General features: G+C 44.9%; 1 protein-coding gene across 2 annotated transcripts in view; it reads right to left on the bottom strand.

Moving 5' to 3' along the window:
- LGI2 (leucine rich repeat LGI family member 2) overlaps positions 1-24,758 on the bottom strand; it is a 73,926-nt gene that overhangs the window by 13,770 nt on the left and 35,398 nt on the right. Inside the window, exon 8 of one of the 2 annotated variants that reach the window (XR_007517694.1) lies at positions 17,763-22,863. Coding sequence is in view for 1 of the 2 variants with exons in the window: in XM_049886422.1 (XP_049742379.1) it covers positions 22,046-22,863 (818 nt within the window). In the remaining variant the exon portion in view is untranslated. Of the gene's footprint in view, positions 1-17,083; positions 22,864-24,758 lie in introns of those variants that run through there. The other variant, XM_049886422.1, reaches the window with a different exon arrangement.

Below are 24,758 nucleotides of genomic sequence, written 5' to 3'. Positions count from 1 at the left end.
GCCAAGCTTGAACTGTTGGCACCACCCAGGGACGTTGTGCTTCGTCTAGGGCCTGGAAATAGTTTGTTTCCAGCAAACAACAGTTGTTTCATGTCAGCACAGGTTAATTTTCTTACAGCATCGTTTCCAGAAGGCTAAGCCGCCAACCCCTTGATAACCTCCATATACTCAGGGCCCGCTGAAGACAAATTTGACACTCACCGCAGCATCAAGCAGTTGGGAGACATTAAGAAGAAACCAAGGACTCCCAGAGGTGGGATTTTGTTTCAGTTCTTTCCAAATAGGAAGGTGCGTAGAACTTCCCCCATGACTTCTACACTACAGATAAGAATTTCCTAAAGGAGTCTAAGATTAGAAATCCAGGCCTTGTGACCGGGCAGAAAGGCCTCAGGCAGGTCAGAGCAGAAGCTCAGAGCCACTTCCCACTTCCAAAGTGCTGGCACCTGTCTGCCACACAGTAGAACTGCCCCATAGGGTTTCCTAGGCTTTAATCTTCACAGAAGCAGATCACCAGGTCATTCTCCCACAGAGCCACTGGGTGGGTTTGAACTGCTGATCTTTAGGTTAGCAGCCAAGCACTTAACTATTATACCACTAGGGCTCCTTACCTCCTGAATACTCCTTAAAATTCTCTCAGTCCCACCTCTTATTTCAGCCACATTGACCAGTTCCATGGAAGCTTTGACCACCTCTGCACAGGAGGTAACTGAACGAGTTCTCTGGGATCTACCATGGATTTCTGTCTTCCTGCCTTGGGGATTCTCTGATGCCATTGTATGGGGTACCTCTAGCACCTAGCTGTTATGGGTTGAATTGTGCCCCCCTATTTTTTTTTTTTTTTTTTTTTTTATATATATAAAAAAAAAAAAATTATACATATATATGTTGAAGTCCTACCCCCTGTATCTGGGATGTGACCTTATTTGGGAAAATAGGGTCTATCTCTGAAGATGTTCTCAGTTAAGCCATACCAGAGTAGGGCGGGTTTCAGTTCTAATCCTTTTTGAGTGGTGCTTTATAAAAAGGGAGGAGCCCTGGTGGTGCAGTGGTTAAGAGCTCAGCTACTAACCAAAAGTTCAGCGGTTTGAATCCACCAGCTGCTCCTCGGAAACCGTATGGGGCAGTTCTACTCTGTCTTATAGGGTTGCTATGAGTTGGAATCAACTCTACAGCAACGGGTTTTTATAAAAGGGAAGAACAGGCATGAAGAAAGGGTCATGCACGGGGGAACGCACCATGTGAAGACTGATGTCTATGAGCCTAGGAATGCCAAGAAACGTCCAGCACTATTTTGCTGAAAAAGATAAGAAAGGATTTTCCCTTAGAGGAGAGAGAGAGAGAGCATAGCCCTGCTGACACCCTCAATTAGGACTCCCAGCCTTTAGAGCTGTGAGACAATAAGTTTCTGTTCTTTAAAGCCACACATTTAGTGGTATTATGTTACAGCAGTCCTAGGACACTAAGACATTTCCCAGCCCAGAAGTGGGGAAGAGTTAGCTGTGAGGCCACCCTTGACCAATGGGGCCAACAGATAAATGCTTCTTTCATGTGCTCAGCAGGCAGCTCTGAAATACATTCCAAAAGGCCACTTAGAAGGTCCTAGTAGGATCAAAGAGCAGTCCCCGTAACAGTGACCAACTTGTTTCCCTCCTCCTGTCCCCACTCCTGCTCCCACGGACAACACCCCCAATCATGAACTTCTTGCAACTCAACCTTTCTTTGTCTCAGGCCGCACTTTCTAGGGAAGCAGGCTAAGACAATCCTCTTAACTTTGCTGAAATGAAACACATTCATAACATAACCTAAAAAATCCATATAATGCTCCAACTGTCTGGGCCTGGGCCCCGTTTGGTGACTTCCTGGTAAGAACCTTAGAAGGAGAGTCCGAGAACCTAGTTCTAGTAATCAGCTCTGCCATTAACCTTCTCTGTAATTCAAGTCCTTTTCTCTGGGCATCTATGTACTCAAGGATAAAACGTGACATTGAACTATATACTCCCTCAGGACCATTCCAACTCTATTTTTATATGGTTTTCTAATCTGCCAACTTCTCCCAGACACTTGTTTTCTTGACCTGGCCTCAAGCTGTTAGAACTGTAATCCACATTTGAAATAATAAAATATTTACTGAGGACCATATCTGCCAGGCACTGACAAAAGAGGCAAAGTTCACTATTATGAAGTTTATACTTTGGGGGAGCAAGAGGGATCAGATAATAAACAAACAGCTAAGCCTGTAGTATGACAGATGATGACAAGAGCAATGGAGAAAAAGAAAACAGGTAAGGGTAGGAATGCAGGAAGTAGAAGGTAGGGGAGGGTGGCTGAATAAATAAAATCCTTATGATTCTCATCCCAGAGAGTTATCCATCTAAGAACCACCATTTTTGAACTGAATATCTTCCATTGGAAATGCCTGGTGTTCCAGTTACTGTTGTTACATAATGTTTTTTTGGTTGTTGCTGTTAGTTGCTGTCAAGTCGGCTCCAACTCACAGTGACCTTATGTACAACAGAATGAAACATAGCTCAGCCCTGCTCCATCCTCATGGTCGTTGGTATGTTTGAGTTCGTTTTTGTGGTTATTGGGTGAATCCATCTTATTGAGGGTTTCCCTCATTTTTGCTGACCCTCTACCAAACATGATGTCCTTTTCTACGGATTGGTCTTTCTTGATAAGGTGTCCAAAGTAAGCGAGTCAAAGTCTCACCATCCTCACTTCTAAGGAGCATTCTAGTTATATTTCTTCTAAGATTAATTTGTTTGTTCTTCTGGCAGTCCACAATATAATCAACATTCCTTGCCAACACCACAATTCTCATGGACCAATTCTTCTGTGTTACTTTTTCATTGTCCAGCTTTCACATGCACATGAGGCGATTGAAAAGACCATGGCTTGGGTCAGGCACGCCTCAGTCATCAAAGTGGCATCTTTGCTTTTTAACACTTGAAAGTGCTTTTTTGCAACAGATTGTCCCAGTGCAATACGTCATTTGATTTCGTGATTGCTGCTTCCATGAACATTGTTGATCCAAATAGAATGAAATAATTGACAATTTCTTCTTTATTTATCATAATTTTGTTTATTGGTCCATTTGTGAGAATTATAGTTTTCTTCATGTAATCCATATTAAAAGCTATATAGTCTTTGGCCTTCATCAATAAGTGTATTAAGTTGTCCTCATTTCAGCAAGCAACGTTGTGTCATCTGCATATTGCAGGTTGTTACTGAGTCTTCCTTTAACCCTGTTGCTTTGTTATGATCCCAAAACATAGTGGCTTAAAACCATAATTATTCCCCTATCTCTCAGTTTGTCTGTTAGCCAGGAATTCAGGAAGTGCTCAGCTGGGTGGTTTTGGCTTAAAGGCTCTCATGCAATATAGTCAGATTGTGGCTGAAGCTGCAGTATTAGGAAGCTGCAGCAGCTGGGTGGTGCCCAGGCATATATCTCTTCTTTTCACGTAGTCTTAGGGTTTCTCCATGTGGTCTTTCTGTGTGGGCTCATTTGGTCTTCCTCAGAGCACGGCAGCCTCGGGCAATCAAACTGTTTACATGGCTGTGCAGTGCTCAAATGAGTATTTCAGCAAACGAGACAAAAGTTGTCACACCATTTGTGGTGGACACACCTGAGGGAAGCCCCCATGATTCCTGCCCCCTAGTGTCTGTGCCAGTGTATGCTCTCCTTGCCTGGAGGTTGGCAGGATCTCTGACGTGATTCTAACCAATAGAATATGGCAAGGATGACGGCTGTCATGCTCATGGTTATGTTACATTATAAGGCAAAGGTGAAAGAATTGTGCAGAGGTAATTAAGGTCCCTAATCAGTTGACTAGGGGCCCTGGTAGTGCAGTGGTTAAGTGCTCAGCTGTGAACCAAATGGTCAGCAGTTCACCACCTGCTCCATGGAAGAAAGATGTCACACTTTGCTTCCTTAGAGATTACAGCCTTGGAAACCCTATGGGACAGTTCTGCTCTGTCCTATAGGGTCGCTATGAGGCAGAATGGACTCGATGGCAATGGGTTTGATTTTGGGTTTGGAATCAGTTGACTCTGAGTTAACGAAAGGTAGATGATCTTGAGTTGGCCTGACCTAATCAGGTGAGTTCGCTAAAAGAAGGCCTAGGCCTCCCTGAAGTGAGAGACTCAGCAGAAGGCACTCTCTCTCCATAGCTGGCTTTGAAGAAATAAGCTGCCATGAATTCTGGAGAAAAAAAAAAAACAACCCAAACCAGCTGCCATGAAGTGGATTCCAGCCTCAAGGAAATGCATTCTGACAAAAACCTGAGGGAGCCTAGAAGTACATCCTTCCTGGTTGAGCCTCTAGATGAGAACGCAGCCTGGCTTTGATCCTTGTGAGACCCTGAGCAGAGAATCTAGCTAAGCCATGCCCAGACTTCTGACCCACGGAAATCATGAGATAATAAATGGGTGTTGGGGTAAGCCACTAAATGTGCAGGAATTTGTTATGAAGCAAAGAAAACGAATACATCTTCTTGACCCAGCCTTGGGAGTCACACAGCAGCACTCTGCTGTGTCTTATTGGTTACAAGTGAGTCCCAGCCCACCCAGATTCAAGCATAGGGGTGAGAGATACCTCTATGGTTAAATTTAGAAAATAGAGTTGGTGACACCTACAAAACTGAATTTTAATTTGTGGCTCATATTTGCAACTGCAGCTTGCTTTCTGTATCTGTATCATCTTAATATATGCTACATAAATTGGTCTTCACACTGGATTCTTTTGGGGGCCCATGTGAGCCTCTCTGAAGGATGACTGTCTGTCTCTTTGCCCAAGCCCCCAAACCCCTTGCTTTTGAGTCGATTCCAACTCATAACGACCCTATAGGACAAAGTAGAACTGCCCTATAGAGTTTCCAAGGAATGCCTGGGAGATTTGAACTGCCAACCTTTTGGTTAGCAGCCGTAGCTCTTAACCACTATGCCACCAGGGGTTCCTTTTGAGGAATCCCCAAAGTGCACTCTGCCAGTGTTATGGATTGAATTGTGTTCCCCCAAAATATGTGTTGTAAATCCTAACTGCCATTCCAGTGGATGTAATTCCATTTGGGAATACGGTTTTCCTGGTTATGTAAGGAGGCCCTATCAGTGTAGGGTATATTTTCAGCCAACTACTTTTGAGATGCAAAAGAGCTAATCTGGCAGAGAAGACAGACACAGGGGGAGGACCAACACTATCTGAAAACAACAGAGGCCAACCAGGAACTCCTAGGATGGCCAGGTAGAAAAGCTGAGACAAGGATTTTCCCCTACAGTGGACAGACAGAGATAGAGAGCTTTCCCCTAGAGTCGGCACGCTGAATTTGGACTTCTAGCCTTCTGGAAAAAAAAAAAAATTCTGAACTGTGAGAAAATAAATTTCTGTTCGTTACAGCCACACACTTGTGGTATTTCTGTTATAGCAGCACTAAGTAACTAAGACAACCAGCTATATTTTAAAACATGCCTTCCAAGTTTGAGAACTATACATCCAGGCATTGTCACAACCATGCCTTAACATTTATTTATTTTTAGAGACTTTCCCTCGCCCCACCTTTGCTGTTTCTGGTTCCATAGGTTGAGTCTGGAACAGCGTGAGCATGGTGAACCTACCGGAAGCGTGTGTCTCAGCACCTTGCTAAGTGGCCCCTGAAATAGTAGCCCTCAGCCACTTCTCAGGGGTGCCTGCACTGAGCAGCCCCATGCCTGGACCTGCACAGTTCCTGGGGCACAATGGGAAAACCAGAGTTCAAAGCCCTGAGCTAAGGCTCGAAAGCCAAAGGTGTTCTTGGCTCTCCATTCACCAGGCCACTAACTTGTGTGCCCCCAGCCAGGAAGGACCTTGGAGGACATTTAGGCCAACTAGCCATCTGGTACTCAGTTCCCTTCTACAACATCCCCACCTAGTGGACCTGCTGGAGTGCATTTCCAATGGGGATATGAATAATTCCCAGTTGCCCCAGGGAAGGAAAGGGCAGGTTCTCTCTAGAGGAAAGAGGCCATTAATCAGCTTGAGTCTCTAAACTGCCTTCCTTGACCTCTTTAGCAGGACAATAGTCTTGACAGCCAGGCACTGTCAACAGGAAAAGATTTTCTACATTCCTTGAGTTTCATTACTGTATTATAGAGCGGCTGACTAGATCATTTTTACCAGAAGACAGAGGAGAAAGAAGCCATGGTCTGTTGCAGAGTTAAGGAAGTTCATTCCTCTATTTTGGGGGATCGTGGAAGGAAAAGGGGAGAGAGGAATGGGTAAGGTCCTTGGCACAGCTCTGGGCACTGGGCAAGTGACAAGGAAGGGTTAGATATGATTATTATTTTCTGTGTGACCTTGGGCAAGAGACATGTGCTATCTGAACCTCAGCTTCTTCACTTGTAAAAGGAGATGAAAGTACTGAATCCATCCATTGGTTATGAGAATTAAATGCAAAAATTTAAACGCGGCATTTAATACAAACAAAAAACCCATTATCATCAAGTCAGTTCTGATTCATGGAGACCTCCACGTGTTACAGGGTAGAAATGAGTTCCATGGAGTTTTCTTGCCCGTGATCTTTTTTTTTTTTTAATTATACTTTAGATGAAGGTTTATAGAGCAAATTAGTTTCTCATTAAACAATTAATACACATATTGTTTTGTGACACCGGTTGCCAACCACACGACATGTCAACACTCTCCCCTTTTCAACCTTGGGCTCACTATTGCCAGCTTTCCTGTCCCCTCCCGCTTTCTCACCCTTGCCCCTGAGCTGGTATCCCATTTAGACTCATTTTGTTTGGGCTATAATCTTTACGGAAGCAGAATGCCAGGCCTTTCTTCTGTGGCACAGCTGGTTTGGTTTCGAACTGCCAATTTTTTCATTAGTAGACGAACACAAGCAATTTGCCCTACCTAGGGACCTGTAATACAAGCTAAAACAAAAACGGAAATCACTCTTCTTGGCTACACTTTGAGCATGTTGAAGACAGTGTTGTAGAGTGGTTAAAGGTGGGGTAGGTTCTACAGTAGGGTTGCCAGATTTAGCAAATAAAAACACAGGATGCTCTGCTAAATTTTAATTTCAGGAAAACAATACACTTTTTTTTTTTTTAGTATAAGTACGTCCCATGTTATCAGGAGGGACCAATCCCTGGAGAAGGACATCAAGCCTGGTAAAGTAGAAGGCCACTGAAAAAGAGGAAGACCCTCAAAGAGATGAATTGACACAGTGGCTGCAACAATGGGCTCAAGCATAACAATGATTGTGAGGATGGCGCAGGACCAGGCAGTGTTTCGTTCTGTTGTACACAGGGCACTATGAGTCGAAGCCAACTCATCGGCACCTAACATGCTGTTGTTACAACGTGTCCCACGCAATATTTGAGACATAAACCCACTGCCGTCAAGTCCATTCTGAATCTTAGAGACCCTATAGGGCAGAGTAGAACTGCCCCATAGGGTTCCCAAGGCTGTAAATCTTTATGGGAAAGAGCCCTGGTGGTGCAATGGTTAAGGGCTTGACTGTTAACCAAGAGGTTGGTGATTCGAAGCCATCAGCCCCTCTGAGGGAGTAAAGACCTGGCGATCTGCTCTAGTAAAGATTACAGCCTAGGAAACCCTGTGGGGCAGTTCTACTCTGTCCTATAGGGCCTCTGTGAGTGGGAATCGACTCGTCGGCACACTACAACAACAATCTTTACAGAAGCAGACCGCCACATCTTTCTCCTGCAGAGCGGCTAATGGGTTCAAACTGCTGACCTTCCAGTTAGCAGCCAAGTGATTAACCACTGTGTCACCAGGGCTCCTATTTGAGGCGTACTAAAAACCATCAGTCATTGTCTATCTGAGATTAACATTTAACTGGGCATTCTGTATTTTATCTGATAACCCTATTCTGGAGGACAACTAGTCATGTCATATCCTAGATCTCATTTGCTGTGTACACTTGATCAAGTCACCTAACTGCTCTGGCCACAGTTTCCTAGCTTTGCTACTTATTCGCTGTGTGATTTGGGGAAGCCTGCAACCTCTTTGTGCCTCTATCTTCTCACCTGTAAAACAGGGGTGTGAAAGGGCCTGCTTCACAGAACAGCCAGGAGAATAAATGAGTTAAGGCACGTAAACGCCCAGCACTCAACAAATGCCAACCATTCATTCACCCAGCATTCGGTCAGCAAACAGTAACTGAGGAACGCCTGTGGGCTCGGCAAGGTGCTGGGTGCTGGGAACAGTGGTGGCAGCCTCAGCTATGAGAGCATCGGAATACCATGACCCCACATCCCTCCTACAACTTCAATGGTTTTAGAACATTTCACTGTCAATTGAACCTCTTTAATTTTCTGACAGTTCAGCGAGCATTTGTTTGAATTTACTTACGGTTCCTATACAAACGTCCACTGTTCCCTTCATCTGGGCTATCCTGGCTATAAATCATTGTGATTCCATGCTTAGAAAAAGCTGGGGCTAGAACCTACTCATTGGAGGGTTTTACTGAATTATTTATTGTGACAGAAAATGCAAATGCCCTGGCAGTAAACATAAGGGGAACAAAGCTACCTCAGCATTATGTGGCAAACGTAAACGCAGATGGAAACTGGGGGAGAGAGTGTCATTTTTAGTAAGTAGAGCAGATACTCCCCGTTGCTGAAAATACGAAATACCGGAAAATTCTCCTGACTTTCTATGCTATGGAAAGACATTTAAAGTTGACCTGCTTTTTCTTTCAGGACCCCGGAATGGCAGTAGAGTTCACTACAGTTGGTGCTTTTCCATGTGAAAAGCTAATAAAATAGCAAATAAAAAATACAGAAGGGAACGTGAGAGAGAACAGAGCTTTCCTGAACTACGCCAACCCCCTTCCATCCTTCCCACTGCAGCTCGGTGCTGCCAAATTTCCCCCTTTCTCGTCTACTTCATGGCAAAAAGATCTTTTCCAACTGGTTAAAAACACTTTCCCCTGGTCCCTGTGGATAACTTGCAAATAGAGTTAGGAACCCGGATTCACTCAGGGTAAAGAAACCTTACTTTGTCCTGATGGTTGATGTTGGCAGAGAAATGGCTTCTCTCCTACCCCTGATGTTTCCTTCCACATGGAGGGGGCCCCAGGAGCACAGTACTCTGGGCACCTCTCTTTGTGCCTCACTCTCCCCACCCCAGATGAGGTGGGACATCTTAATATGATGGGTGAGCTAGAAGGAGCTAAGTGCTGGGCTGCTAACTGAAAAGTTAGTGGTTCAAACCCCTCCAGTGGCTCTGTGGGAGAAAGACCTGGCGATCTGCTTCCATAAAGATTACAGCCTAGAAAACCCTATGGGGCAGCTCTGCTCTGTCACATGGGGTCGCCGTGAGTCAGGATCAACTCAACAGTACTAACAACAATAACAACCCTTTCTTATGTAATTAATTCCTATGACATAAATACATTGACGCACTAATATGATTGGTGAGTTAGGATAAGAAACTGGACATGCCAAAGTCCTCTCCTGGTCTGCCTGCAGAGAAGACACGTTTCCTCTGCTCCCCACCTCCCTACACACACACTATAAATCTATGACCAAGTATGTACCTCTGTTTCTGAAGTTCAGTGTTTGGAAATCCACTTGGGGTCGCTATGAGTTGGAAGCAACTCAACGGCACCTAACAACAACAATCTTTAAGGAAGCAGAATGCCAGTCTTTTTCCCACAGAGCCACTGGGTGGGTTCGAACCATCCGCTTTTCGATTAGCAGCTGAGCACTTAACTGTTGTGCCACCAGGGCTCCTTTTTCTCAGCAGTAACAGTGTTATTTTGGCATTCTCTGCATTCCTCAGTGGATGCAGTACTCAGATGGAGAACAGGGGCTTCTAACAGGGTTACCTCAGACTTGAGGAGCTGACAGAAGACATCTCTGAGGCACAGTCTTCAAAGCATCTTCAACTTCTCCAGGGTCAGCCACAGCCCACAGACAGACTAGAAGACCTTATTGTCGCTAAGAAATCTTCTTAAGAGGAGTTAAGGCAATTATATTCCTCTTCCATGTTCAGTTCCTGGTCAAGACCCTGCCCAAATGCTTTCAAGAAAACTTCCTTGTTATTTATTTATTTATTTTTAGGTAAATTGAATGTTTTCCCCCTTTTGATTTCAACCCTGAAGTTTACTCACGGGGTATTTACCAACCTGGGCATAAATTATTTGTGGAAATGGCATCTCTTCTTTAAACAGCCTGTTGTGTGTGTGCGTGTATGTGTGTGTATGTACATGCAAATCGTTTGTGCTTGACTACTAAGCTAAATGTTGGCAGCTCAAACCCACCCAGTGGTGCCACAGAGGAAAGGCCTGGCAATCTGCTTCCGTAAAGATTACAGCCAAGAAAACTCTATGGAGCAGTTCTACGCTATAACACATGAGGTCACCATGACTTGGAATTGACTTAATGGCAATAGGTTTGGTTTGGTTTCTGGTGTCTCTGTGTGTGTGTGTGTGTGTGTGTGTGTGTGTGTGTGTGTGTGTGTGCGCGTGTGTGGTGTGGGTATGGTGTGTGTGTGTGTGTGGTGGTATGTATATGCGTCTGTGTGTGCCTGGTGTGTGTGTGTGTGTGTGTGTGTGGTGATACATATGTGTGTGTGCGCATGGTATGGTGTATGTGGTGGTGGTACGTGTGTGTGTGTGTGTGTGCGGTGTGTGGTGGTATGTATGTGTTGGTTCTAGAAATTCTCAAATTAATGGGTTACTTTGGCGGCAACCTTACTCCCACAGGCCAATAAAAATAGTGGCGTATTATTTATCAATTACTGCATAACAAATCACTGTAAAGCCCAGCAACTTAAAACAATAAATAATTATTATCTTACACTGTTTCTATGGACCAAGAATCCAGGGGTGGCTTAGTGGTTCAGGGTTTCTCATGAGGTTGTAGTCAAGATGTCGTCCAGATCTGCAGTCTCCTGAAGGCCTGATGGGGTTAACAGACTCACTTCCAAGACGGCTCACTCTTGTGGCGCTGGTTGTTGGCAGGAGGCCTCAGTTCTTCCCATGTGGGCCTTTCACTTGGCTGCTTAAATGCTTTCCCAACATGGCGGCTGGCCTCCCTCAGAGTGAGCAACCCAAGAAGGAAGCACAACGCCTTTTATGACCCATTCTCAGAAGTCACGCACCAGCACTCCCCCACATAGTGTTCGTCAGAAGCAAGTCACTAAGTGCAGTCACTAAGTGCAGTCACTAAGTGCTGTCACTAAATGCTGTCACTAAACGCTCAAGGGGAGGAAAACCAGGCTCCATTCCTTGAAAGGAGAGCTATCAAAGAAATCGTGGTCATATTTTAAAACCACCATAGGTGACAAAGTGCATAAAGAAACAAAGGAGGAAGAACCTTAAAATCTATTGAATTTACTCTGATTATTAGCTGCCGTTGAGTCAGCCCCTGACTCATGGCAACCCCATGGACAACAGAACAAAATGCTGCCCAGTGCTGTGCCAGCCCCGTGAACAGCTGCAGATTGGACTATCGTGATCCACAGGGTTCTCACTGGCTGGTTTTCAGAAGCAGATCACCAGGCCTTTCTTCCTAGTCCATCTTAGTCTGGAAGCTCTGCTGAAACCTACTCAGCATCATAGCAACACTCAAGCCTCCACTGACGGGTTGGGTGGTAGCCGCACATGAGGTGCAATGGCTGGGAATCAAACCTGGATCTCACACATGGAAGGCGAGAATTCTACCACTGAACCACCAATGCTCCTGACTTGACGTTAGCAGGAATAATGTCATCATCTGGAGCATTTGATCTTCTTTCCCTCTACTGTCTGCCCAGGAAAACTGCTGTGGAGAAAAGAGCCAGGTAATGGATGGAGTGGTGACGTCAGGGAGACTTCCACTGGAGAGTGGAGAATGAGGAACCAGAAGAGGCTTGGGGGTCAGCTGCTGGGGGAGAATGACTGGAGAACAAATCCTTGGGGGGACTGGATTTAAGAAGCAAAGTGTGGAAGGTTATGAACTGGCTTTCCTTTTTCAGGGACACAAGAAAAGATCAACATTACTTGTAATTATAATTTCTTTTGGGGGCTATTTCATTAAGTGGTACACTGTGGTGAGACTGCGTCACACGGGTCATATTACTTGTTCAGGTTACATTCACATTCCTGGAGAATTTTCACTAAAAATGTAAAATGGCAGTAAGGCACTATTTTTAAAGCTTCTTAAATGAATATCTTAAGACTTCTGTATCCTCAATACCTAACCAAAAAAAAAAAAGCCCTTTGCCTTCCAGTTGATTTCAACTCCTAGCAATTCTATAGCACAAAGCAGAACTGTCCCATAGGGTTTCCAAGGCTGCAGCCTTTAAGGAAGCAGACGGGCATATCTTTCTCCCGCAGAGTGGCTGGTGGGTGTGGACTGCCTGCCTTTCGGTTCGCAGCTGAGCGCTTAGCCACTGCGCCACTGGGCTCCTTCCTCAGTACCTAGCACAGTGCTTTTCATATCATGCACACTCACATATTAGCCAAAAAGAATCAAGTGAAAAAGTTCATTTGGGTTCTCACATGATTTATGAGGGAAGATGCTGTAATCGAAAGAGATAGAGGAACTGTGTAAATTGGAATAAAAGTATTTTGGAGTTGCAATGTGTCCAGAATCCTTAGATGGGCTGGGGAAAACCAACACAGGAGAACAGGAATGAATCATAGCAGGGGTGAGTGGAGACTTGAGCGTCAGCCCAGGATGAGCATCAAGAGTGCGGCTCTCCGGAGGCTCCCTCCCTACTTTCCTGTTCTCTTCAGCCCACGCTGCACTTGAAAGCAAAGGGAGACAGCAGGACAGCCTGGGCTGGCTCCACCACCTGGAGATGCTGATCAGGGCTCTGTGTCATTCCTGGTGGCGTGTGTACATGTGTGTCTACAGGGAGGCGTGCACAGAGAGCTGGGCACCTTTCTCCCTGGCCTAGCACTTGTTTCTTGGAAGATGAAGGGAACTTAGCTGTACTTTTTCTTTGGGTTCCTAGCAAATTTCCTGGAGTAGACATCTGGAGGTGTGGCCAAGAGAGTGCTTTTCAGGGCTCACATACAGATTTTAGAAAAGTGCTGGGAATCCTGGGGTAGCATTTACATCACTGGAAACCCTGGCGGCATACCAGTTAAGTGCTATGGCCGCTAACCAAAAGGTCGGCAGTTCGAATCCACCAGGCGCTCCTTGGAAACTCTATGGGGCAGTTCTAGTCTGTCCCATAGGGTTGCTATGAGTCGAAATCAACTCAATGGCAACTTTTTTTTTTTTTTTACATTACTGTAGTTTCTGGATGGTGCAAATGTTTAACGCATTCGGCTGCTAACCGAAAGGTTGGTGGTTTGCGTCCACCCAGAGGCTCCTTGGAAGAAAGGCCTAGTTATTTACTTCCAAAAAATCAGCCACTGAAAACCATATGGAGCTCAGTTCTACTCTGACACACAAGAGGTCGCCATGAGTCAGAATCAACTCAACAGCAACTGGTTACTGGTTATTTCCCTTACTGTAGGGCTCTCTTTGGAGACCCCAGGTGGTGCAAATGGTTAAACGCTGGACTATTAACCAAAAGGTTGGTGGTTCAAACCCACTCAGAGGCTCCCCAGAAGTAAGGCCTGGCAATCTGCTTCTGCAAGGTCACAAGCTTGAAAGCCCTATAGAGCAGTCCTATTCTGCACACTGGGGTTGCCATGAGTCGACTAGACGGCGACTAACAACCACAGGACTCTCTGACTTTGATGCCTTGATTTACCGTCCGGCTGAAGGCAGGAGCAGCTCAGTCTTAGTGAGAAGTTGCCTGGAGCAGAGGCCAGAAGGTGGGGTTCGTTCAAAGCCTTCAGCCTTAGCTCTGTCACTAATTTATTGGAAAAAGTCATTTGTGCCAATTAGACCCTGGTTAGTCAAGGGCTGTCCTGTCTGGGAGGCAGTTACAGAAGCCAACTACAAGGACAGGTGATCGACGAAAGTGACACATTACTTATGCCTCCAGTTCTTCTTAGACATTTGGTCCTTAATTAGCTCTCAGTAAAATAGGGAAAATTAGTGTACTTGCCTTCCTAATGGGCACATGGTCAGGGCTGGGCAATTTACACAGAGCCCTTTAGTTCTAAAACGAAATGCATTAAGATATTGCTTAATGAGCTTCTGACTTGCAACTTTGGGAAAATTCAATTCTTTTCTGCACTTCTTCACAAACATAAAACAGGGTTTTAATAGTAATACAATAATAAAGCCAGGACCTTCTCGCCTCTATACTGGTCAAAACGATACTTCCCCTGGTCTGAAGAGACCTTTCCTCTTTCAGAGACACAAGAAAAGAATGTACTATCTATATTCACAGCTCATCTTCCACTGGAATGCACTATTGTTGTTAAGTGCCCTCAAGTTGGTTCCATTCATAGCAATCCTACATACAACGGAACGGAACGAAACACTGCCCGGTCCTGCGCCATCCTCATGATCTTTGCTATATTCGAGCCCATCATTGCAGCCACTGTGTCAATCCATCTTGTTAAGGGTCTTCCTCTTTTTGGATGACCCTCCACTCTACCAAGCATGATGTCCTTCTCCAGGGACTGGTGTCTCCTGATAACATGTCCAAAGTATGTGAGATGAAGTCTCGCCATCCTCTCTTCTACGAAGCATTTTGGTTGTACTTCCAAGACAGATTTGTTCCTTCTTTTGGCAGTTCATGGTACAGTCAACATTCTTTGCCAACACCATAACTCAAAGGTGTCAATTCTTTAGTCTTCCTTATTCCTTGTCCAGCTTTTGCAATGCATATGAGACGATTGAAAAGCCATGGCTTGGGTCACCAGCACCTTAGTCTTTAGAGTCACATCTTTGCTTTTTAACATTTTAAAGAGGTCTTCTGCAGCAGACTTGCCCAATGCAATAAATACATCGTTTGATTTCTTGACTGCTGCTTCCATGGGCGTTGATTGTGGATCCAAGCAAAGTGAAATCCATAACTTCAACGTTTTCTCCTATTTATCATGATGTTGCTTATTGGTTCAGCTGTGAGGATTTTTGTTTTATGTTGAGGTGTAATCCATACTGAAGGCTGTAGGCTTTGATCTTCATTAGTAAGTGCTTCAAGTCCTCTTCACTTTCAGCGAGCAATTCAGGAATGCACTGGGCCCAGCTAATTGGTTGTTTATGGCTAGTATCTATTTTGATTGGCTCACAGGATAGAATAGTATCTACGCTGACAGAATGTTCTGATAGAATGGAGTAGTATCTACTCTGATTGGCTGTATCTATTCTGACCTTTTCTGTTTGGTTCGTGCCCATGGTGGACACACTGTAAGGTGACACCCCCTCCCATGAGTCACCCCAAGTGAGTATAATCTCCCCCACCCCGAGTGAGGACAGAACCTGTGGCGTGCTTCAAACCAACAGAATATGGCAAAGGTGATGAGATGTCACTCCTGTGAACTATTTATGGAGAAGGCCATGAGGCAAATAATAGTGGGTGGCCTCTAGGAGTTGAAAGTGGCCCCCAGTTGACAGCTAGAAAGAAAACAGGGACAACAGTCACAAGAAATTAATTCCGACAACAATTGAATGAGCTGGGACATAGATCTTTCTCTACTAGGAGCCTACAGATGAAGATGCAGTTTGGCCAACGCCTGATTGCAGCCTTGTGAGACCCTGAACAGAGGATCAGACTAAGCCTGCCCAGACTCAGGAGCCACAGAAACTGTGACATAATGACCATTTGTTGTTTTAAGCCACTAAGTTTGTGGTAATTTGTTTCACGGCAATAGAAAATTAACACAGTGCCCATGCCACGTTGTGTTGTTAGCTCCTGTCACGGCAACCCTATGCACAATGGAACAAAATGCTGCCCAGCCCTGCACCATCCCCATGATCAAACCTTTGTGTTCCCTTGAGTTTTCTTTGGCTGATTTTTGGAAGTAGATCACCAGGCCTTTCTTCCTAGTTCATTTCAATTTGGAAGCTCCCATGAAAACTGCTCAGCATCACAGCAACACACAAGCCACTACTGGCAGACGGGTGGTGGCTGTGCATGAGGTACACTGGCTAGGAATCAAACCGAGGTCTCTAGCGTGGAAGGTGAGAAGTCTACCACTAAATTACCACTGGGCCCATGCCATCCAAAAAAGAAAGAAAAAAACCAAACCTTTTGCTATCGAGTTGATTCTGATTCATAGTGACCCTATAGCACAGACTAGAATTGCCCCATAGAGTTTCCAAGGAGCAGCTGGTAGATTCAAACTGCCGGCCTTTTGGCTAGCACCTGAGCTATTAGCCACTGTGTCATACCAGTTGTTAAATATTTAGTCATCACTCCTGTTTCATTCATTGTGCAATTATTCAAATATTGCTTTAGGACATAAAATGCTATCCAAATTTTGTATTATTAACTAAGCTTCATGCAATTATGACTTTTCCTCTTAACTAGATTCTAAGGTCATAAGTCAAGGACTCTGTTCTTATACTTTTTAAACAGCCCCACAGCATATCAAAGTACTTGGCACACAGTAGGTGTACAATCATATGTGATTTGAGTTTTCGGTCCTTCACCTATCCAAATAAACCAAATGGATCTTAGAGACAGAGATACATGCAGCACCTACTACGTGCTAGAGCCCTGGTGGAGCAGTGGTTAAAAGCTTGGCTGTTAACCAAAAGTTCAGCAGTTCAAATCTATCAGCCACTCCTTGGAAACTCTTACGGGGCAGTTCTACTCTGTCCTATAGGGTCGCTGTGAGTCAGAATCAACTCAATGGCAAGGGGTTTGGTTTTTTTGGTTTACTATGTGCCTATGTGCCAGGCACAGTTACACCCTGGACATTCAGAAAATAAGTCAAAAGTCCTGCCCTCAAGGGGTTTATGGTATAATCCACCCCTCCATGAGACCTCCTTACAACCCCATTTCCTTGCCATGTAGAATCTGAAGATAGCCAAAAAACACCTAGAGTTCTTTGTCAGTCTGTCAAGGTTATGATTCTACAGAGCAGGGGGAGGTATAACTGTAACGTTCTTCTGTCTATCTGCAGTGAATTTTTAGTTTCCAAGTAGAAGAAACAGAAGGCCCTTGTGGGGGGCCATCTTCCACCAAAACAGTTACAAAGATACATGAGCAAACTCAGACCTGCGATAGCCTATCCTGGGTGTCTCTTCGACTCTATGACTCAAGTGGGCACGGCCATATTCAAACAGATCAGAGATCACAGCCATATTAGGCATGGGCTACTTTTTATTCAGAGACTCAGAACATAAAGAATTAAGAGGCATTATCATTTGTTAACTCTATTCACCAGAAAAAGAGCTAAACATACATACAGTCTTAATATGCATCCATTGTAGCTTGCATACTGCAAAAATCTGCTTTCACATCCATATACACTACTCTTATTTTTATCTAAGTGATGCATTTAAGATACATAAAAACAGTACCAAATGGCATATTGGCCTATTTTGTCACAGTTCTTAATACATTCTGATAGTCACAGGGATTGATAGGGAATGCATAGTTTCCTACTAGAAAAAAGGGAGATTTTGATACAAGTGATGAACTGTCATAAGGATATGAGAGCCTGTGTGGATCGCAATGGCTTTATAATTCTCAATCAGCATTACAATTGGTTCTCGTCATTAATAGTTGGGATACCATTAGTTTGCCTGGTCATTTTACCCTCTACTTGCCTGGCTAAGGCAAAGGAAATCACTGTCACTTTTTCCCCCTTCTTTTTAGCTCTACCTTCCCCAAAGGGTTTCCTCCACAGCCACCTGCCTTGCTTTCCTATTCACTCCCCTTACATTGCCCCCCAACTCTACATTGTCACCTGATTCCTTGCACCAGCACCTGGACTGCTGCCTTCTGTTCCAGAGCGCTCACTGTTGAAGAGTCTTCAGCCACTACCTAATTAAAGAGCTCTCTTCTGAAGCTGCAAAGCTGCCAGTCAGTGAGGGGCTGATACCTTCATGGAAGAATCAGGAAGCCTGTTCAAGACATTTTCTTTAGGTGGCATGCAAATAGACTCCCCGCCCGCAGGACTGCACTCCGCCTTCATTATAACCATGGTCAGAGAAATTTCCATCCTGAGTGTCCCTGGCAGCCAAACCTTCCCCATCCCACGCTGATTTCTTTCCTAAAGATACACAGCCTCTCACTCCACGGGGAAGAAAAAGGCAACACTGCCATTTCCAGTGCACTCCCCCAAAGGCTGATGACAGCCGGGAGCAATTCATCACCACTCGTGCACTCGGGTTGTTCACTTTTCCCTCATAAAACTCTTCTTGTTTATCTAGCAGACACTCTGAGAAGAACCAGATGTATCAACTCTAGCAACCCTGCCGTAACTCCATGGAAAGAGAAACACCCGTGCCAGCCAGAAACCCTCTTTAGAACAACAGATAATCATCGGCAACTTCTAGAAGACTCTCAAGAGGGAGGACTCGCATGGAATAGCAGTTCCATTGTTAATTGTTAAATGGACCGATTGATTGGTGTTTATTCAGCAATATTTTCCTTCTGGTGATGCATAGTTTATTTTTTATTTTATCTCAAGGTGCTGCTATATTCAAAATCATGATAAAAACGAAAGTCCTTCTTTGAGAGGGCACAGCGGAGTGTCATAGGAAGAGAACACCAGACTGCTGTTCAGGGGGGAAGTTCTAGGTTTGCTACTCACTACTGGATAACTGGAAACCTTGGTGGTGCAGTGGCTAAGTGCTATGGCTGCTAACCAATAGGCCAGCAGTTCATGTCCACCAGGAGCTACTTGGAAACTCTATGGGGCAGTTCTACGCTGTCCTATAGGGTCGCTATGAGTCCAGATTGACTCAACGGCAACGGGTTTGGTTTTTTACCAGTTTACTGGATAATTCTGGGCTGCCAAGTGACTTCAATTTTCTGTGTCTGTTTCCTCCTCTCTGAAATTAGGGTTCTGAAATTAGGGTAATACCTGCCCTGGCATAAACTGAAAAGCAACTTACAGATAAATGAAATGAACATGAATGTGCATTGAAAAAATATAAAGGTTTGTCCACATGCGAGGTGAACTTATTATCCACTGACCAAGAACACAGCACTGTTCAGATCTCATGGCTGTTTTCAGAGTTTTCATAAAAATCTATTCCCAACCCTGTGGAGTCTGAGGTCAAGTCCTCGCTTGAAGGCAGTGTGGCTCTGCCACATGGCTGTGTGGAGGGATTCCATCTGGGGGTCTACCCACACAGATTATAAAGAGGAGAAACAAGCAGAGAAGACGATCCCTGAAGGGTGATGGGAAGGAATGGAGAAGCAAGAGCAGCCCCCTGGCAAAGCTGATCTCCATGGGGGATTGTCCTAAATATTTCTCTTTGGTTTCTGTGTGGTGGTTGTTTGTTTGTTTTACATTATTACTGGAAGAAAGCATCTTGCAGACAATGGTTTCAAATTTCAGGGATTCTTGAGATGGAGCGGCGAGATTAACAAAGCAAACCATCTGCCACCTCGTGCCAAGAACATCTCTGCTCCTTTAGTAAGCTGGCCAGAACAAATATCTCCTCCCACAGCACAGAGACTCTGTAGTTTGCAAATCCTACTCGTGTATATTTTTTTTTTTTAAAAAAAAAAAAGAAAACTTGGATTGCAACTGAATGGATTACTTACTCTCCCACCCTCTTCCCTATCCCATGATTCAGCACTTCCTCTTACCCACTGGACTCAACAAAACCCTTCATCGCAAGCCCAGCACCCTATGCTTCTTAGGTTTCCAGATTCTACACGCAACGAGTATCACAGAAGCGAGTTCAGACATGTAGTCCCCACCTTCGCTCTCGGAAGGTGGGACAGTGCTGCCTTTACGTGAAACGGTGCCCCAGTCACCTCTCAACAAATGGCTGAAATCGGGAACATTATCTCAACCTGGCACAAGGGCTGGAACTCTCTAAATGTCTCCTACAGCGTTTGCCAAGGGCCAGTTTTTCCGCCCAGGCTTGTCTGAGGGGTTCCATGCACCGGGAAAAATTGCTCGCCTGTCCTCACAGCCAGAGAATAGCAGAAGCTGTCCCACTTTCAGCTCCTGTGCGGGAATGTGGGCATTTGTAGCCCATTCAAACAAACCAAGGCAGCAAAGGAACACTGAAGAAGGAGTGACCTGTGCTCAAAAAACTAAAACAAACCACGTTTCTTCTGTTCCCTCAGTGCTTCGTTGAAAGTTTCGAGCAGTAACACTACTATGCGTGGGTGAGTTGGCTCATTAAAACCCCTGGTTTCCTGCGCTGGAAGCTCTCAGCCAGCAGTCCTGGGAAGCACCCCAAACACTGTAACATCAGTGCATCGTTCTCCTAAGTGCTGTTTATTGTCTAGGTCGGCGACGTTTAACATCAGGAAACAACAAACACATTCTTATTTGTGGCAGAACTTCTCCCTGCTTGTGACTTGGCCAACAATGGTACAAAAATAATAATACAGTACAATATGATTGTGCTACTTTCAGGGCTACCAGCAAGGTTGTTGGGTTAACTCTTTTCGAGCTCCTTCTAAAAATGTTTTCTTGATACGCTTTGCAGAGAACCAGCTGGACAGACAGAGCATCCCCCCAAGGGCCCTGCACAAAACCAGACCCCCTGACCTTCCCAATCATCTGCACCAGCGAAGTCCATTTTGAGATAGGCTACCTTGGTCCCCAGGGTGCAGAGCTGGTCTGTGGGACTCAGCATGTCTGGATCCAAGTCTGGTCCCTTCTTAACCAGCCTAAAACCCCCAGCCTATTCAGGGTGACAGCATTGTCAGCACATGACCCGGTGAGAGTGGATGGGCCCTGAGAGTTTCCCTTTGCTAAAATACTGAGAGAGAAGGAGCACTGTAATGAGTATACCAGGTTCTGCGGTTTGGTATCTGCAGCACCATCGGTAGAGCTGCCTTGGCAGCAGCAGTATCAGTAAATAGACCAAGCAGGACAGCTATATGGGTAAGCTGGTAGGCAGGAGGGCAGGTAGGTAGGTTGGTACACAATGACTTGAAATGTTAAACTGTCCAGAGAGCAAAAAAAAAAAAAAAAACCCCGTTGAGAGCAAAGCCATGTATAAATCAAAGGGCCACCTCTAGGAGTCAAACCAATTCGAGACCTGTACAAAGTCCCCGTTTGATACCATAACATCTCACGTCAAAAATCCAACCCAATGCTCATCAACTGGAAATTCCTGTTCCACCTCTCAAAAGGAAGGGAAAAGAAGCACCATTCAGTCTTTGGCCTGGCTGCTGGGTTACCCACAAACTCAAACAGCAGGTTAAGAGAAGCAGAGGTGGTGCGGGGGACCACTGAAGGAGCATTATTGCTCTGGGCCACCATGGGGGTGGGCTCTGAACCACGAGAGGGAAAAGCTCCTTTGCCACACTCCAGGGCCTACAGCCCATGTTGTACATGTCACCAGATCATTGTCTTTGTGGCAGAGGGAGAAATTTCAAATACTAAGCTGTGAACCCACCCAGGACGAGTATCCACATGAGTCAATGAAATAGTCAAGCCTTTGCTATCAAGGAGGATTCAGGAAGGCCGGGTATTCCTTTCAGGAAACCGGGATGGCTCAAAATAGCATCGCTGAGTGTTGTAAGATTTTAAACTAATCATCAGCAAATCTTCTCCGCTGACTTTGGCTTTAAGGGTTCTTAGCAAAAAGATTGCTAAAATGGAATGAGAAGGGCCCAACGCTGGGTGTTTTGTTTTTTTTTTTTTTTTTGGTTTGTTTGTTTGTTTCGATTTCATTAGAAGAGTTGTCCCAGCTTATCCAATTTTCTCCTTCCTCATTAAAAAGAGCGAGAGAGAGAGAAAAAAAAAAAAAAAAGAACATTACCTTCCTAGATGGTAAGAGCTAATGCTGAACTCTTTTTCTCAATAATTACAGGCTTTAAGATGTGTTTTAAATGGTAAAATGGACATGTCATGCAGTTAGCCAATAAATGCAATCCCTGATTAAAATGTGAGTTCTAAAAGTTTGAAAACTTCTACCTATTTCCCCCCAGACATTTTTAACTTGCAAGTTCTGAACATGGCTTTCTGCCCCCTACCCCATCCCTTGGTCTTCTCTCTCTCAAGAGCTAATTAATGCTACTTGTCTTTGAAATTCACCAATCCCACCTTCACAAACTTAAGTCAACAATGATATGTTCAAAAATCTTTGTTTTTCCTTTGAAACTGGAGGCGAAAAAGAAATCTCTCCTGTCAGTGGAGACAGCTGTGAAGGAACGCGGAGCCTGTACATAGATCTCCTTAAACTTTACAAAAAGCTGCTTCTCTTTATCCCACTGGTATATCTGGGAGAACGTGTAGTCACTCCCCAGGGCCAGGTAGTGATTATCTTTAAAGGAAAAGGGCTGCAGGGTCATGGCCCCCCGGGATGGCAGAGCCTGGACCTCCACAAACTGCTTATTATTCCACCTCATGACCCTGGAGTCCCCAATGAAGCGCGTGAGGGACAGGTAGAGGCTGCTCTGCATCCTGAAGCTCTTCACGGCCAGCACGTCCTCCATATTAGGGATATCGCTGTGGGGGACAAACTTCTTAGAGCTTTTATTCCACTGGAGGATGATGGGGACCTGGGAGCGGCTGGACAAGATCAGGTGAGATTTCCCGTCAATATCAACAAACTCCGCATCCGTGTCCCTGAACCACTCGTGCAGAGACTGGTACGAGTAGAATCCCTTACTGTTCCATTTGTAAACGGTCGACAGGCCAGCTTTGGAGCTGTCTGCGATGACAAAGAACTTCTCGTCGTCAATCTGAAACAGCTCGATGTCATTGGGCTTGGAAATTCGAGACACTTCTATGTCTTGGAATTTGACAAACTTGGTCCAGCTCTCGTCGTACTTGTAAATGTGAGAGCCACCGAAGAGCTGGGCCACCACCACGAAGACCTGGTCATCGATGAGGATAGCCTTGCAGCCCACAATGGACTGACCTGTTCTCCAAAAGAGAGGGAGGGGATTAGTGCAGCCACAGGTAAAGAGGTAAGAGATGGTCACTGCACTGGGTCACTGCACCCCGCCCCTCCCAAATTTACATCCAACTGGAAACTTGGAATGGGACCTTATTTGGAAATAGAGTCTTTTCAGGTATTATTAGTTAAGGTCATACTGAATTCCACCACCCGTCTGTCATTTTGTCACACTGTGGTGGTGTGAATGTTGCTGTGATGCCGGAAGCTATACCACCGGTATTTCAAATAACAGCAGGTCACCTATGGTGGGCACAGTTTTCAATAGAGCTTCCAGACTAAGACAGACTAGGAAGAAAGGCCTATAGATCTACTTCTGAAAATTAACCAATGAAAACCCTATGGATCACAGAATATTGTCCAAGACTTAGACTAGTGTACTATGGATCCATCATCAGGAAGGAATGACTGCTGAAGAAGGACATCATGTTTGGTAAAGCAGAGGGCTGCAAAAACCAGGGAAACCCTGAATGAGATGGACAGCCATAACAACGGGCCCAAACATACCAGTGATCATGAAAATGGTGCAGGACTAGGCGATATTTCGTTCTGTTACATACAACAGAATGAGGCCGAATAGTGTTAAACTTTATGACTCTAGACCATATGGCCTAGCATTCGAAACCCAGCCCTATGCCTTAGAAGCTTTCTGACCCTGGGCCAGTTAACCCCACTCCCAGTTCCTCATCTATATGATGAGATGGATGAGGCTATCTCAGCTGATCTCTTGGGCTGACTGTAAGAACTAGATGAGATCATTATGGTAAGTGTTTAGTGCAGCATGCTGCCCCATAGTAAATGGTCAATAATTAGTAGCTGTCATCATTGGAAAGGAGCCCTGGTGGCACACTGGTTAAGCACTCAACTGCTAATCCAAAGATTGGCAGATCGAACCCAACAGCTGCTCCTTAGGAGAAAGATGTGACAATCTGCTTCCATAAAGATTAGTCTTGGAAACTCTATGGGGAACTGACTCAATGCAATGGGTTTGAGTTTTTTTAATCATCCTTGGCGAACTGAGGCAGTTAACTTGATAACCACATGACCTTGCCCCTTTAGTGCTTGCCCACAACAGATGCTGCACCAAGACTTGCAGATGAGCAGTGATCTGAATGATTTAGCTCAAGCATCACAAAGCTAGGGCTCTGTGGGCAAAGGGGCACATGTTCAGTGGTGACTCTCCTCTCTGGGTCACCTCCTGCCATCCTCTCCCATGCTTCACCCAGACCCCCATCCCCACCCCCAGTCTTTCCCATTCCAGAAGACCAACTAGCAAGCAACAGAGCCACCCACATCTAAAAGACTATTGACCCTCATTCTAGATCATTTGATTAAAAGTTAGTTCTTTCCTGTTATCATCTAGGCAGTTTAGACCAAAGTGAATTTGGTCTGTAAATTAAAAGGAAAATGACCCAATTTCTGTCCTTAGTATTAACTTTGAGAGCAGACTGTGGGTGATTTTTAGGGTGGTATTTATTTTTCTGTTTCAATGCTCTGCCCTTCTTACAGAAATCCCTGGTTGCACAATGGTTAAGCACTTGGCTGTTAACCAAAAGATTGGCAGTTCGAACCTACTCAGTGGCTCCATGGGAGAAAAGACCTGGCAATCTGCTCCCATAAAGATTATAGCCTAGGAAACCCTATGGAGCAGTTCTACACTGTCACATGGGGTTGCTATGAGTCAAAAATCTACTTGATGGTGCCTAACATCATGATCAACAGAAAAAAATATTGAAGTTGTCAAGATTTCATTTCACTTGGCTCCACTATCAATGTCCATTGAAGCACCAGTCAAGAAATCAAACAATGCATTGCATTGGGCAAGTCTACTGCAAAAGATCTCTTTGAAGCGTTAAAAA

This window comes from Elephas maximus, chromosome 5 (genome assembly GCF_024166365.1).
Source record: "Elephas maximus indicus isolate mEleMax1 chromosome 5, mEleMax1 primary haplotype, whole genome shotgun sequence".
NCBI lineage: Eukaryota > Metazoa > Chordata > Mammalia > Proboscidea > Elephantidae > Elephas > Elephas maximus.
The sequence above is the reverse complement of the archived record's forward strand: the minus strand, read 5'-3'. Positions and strand labels throughout refer to the sequence as shown.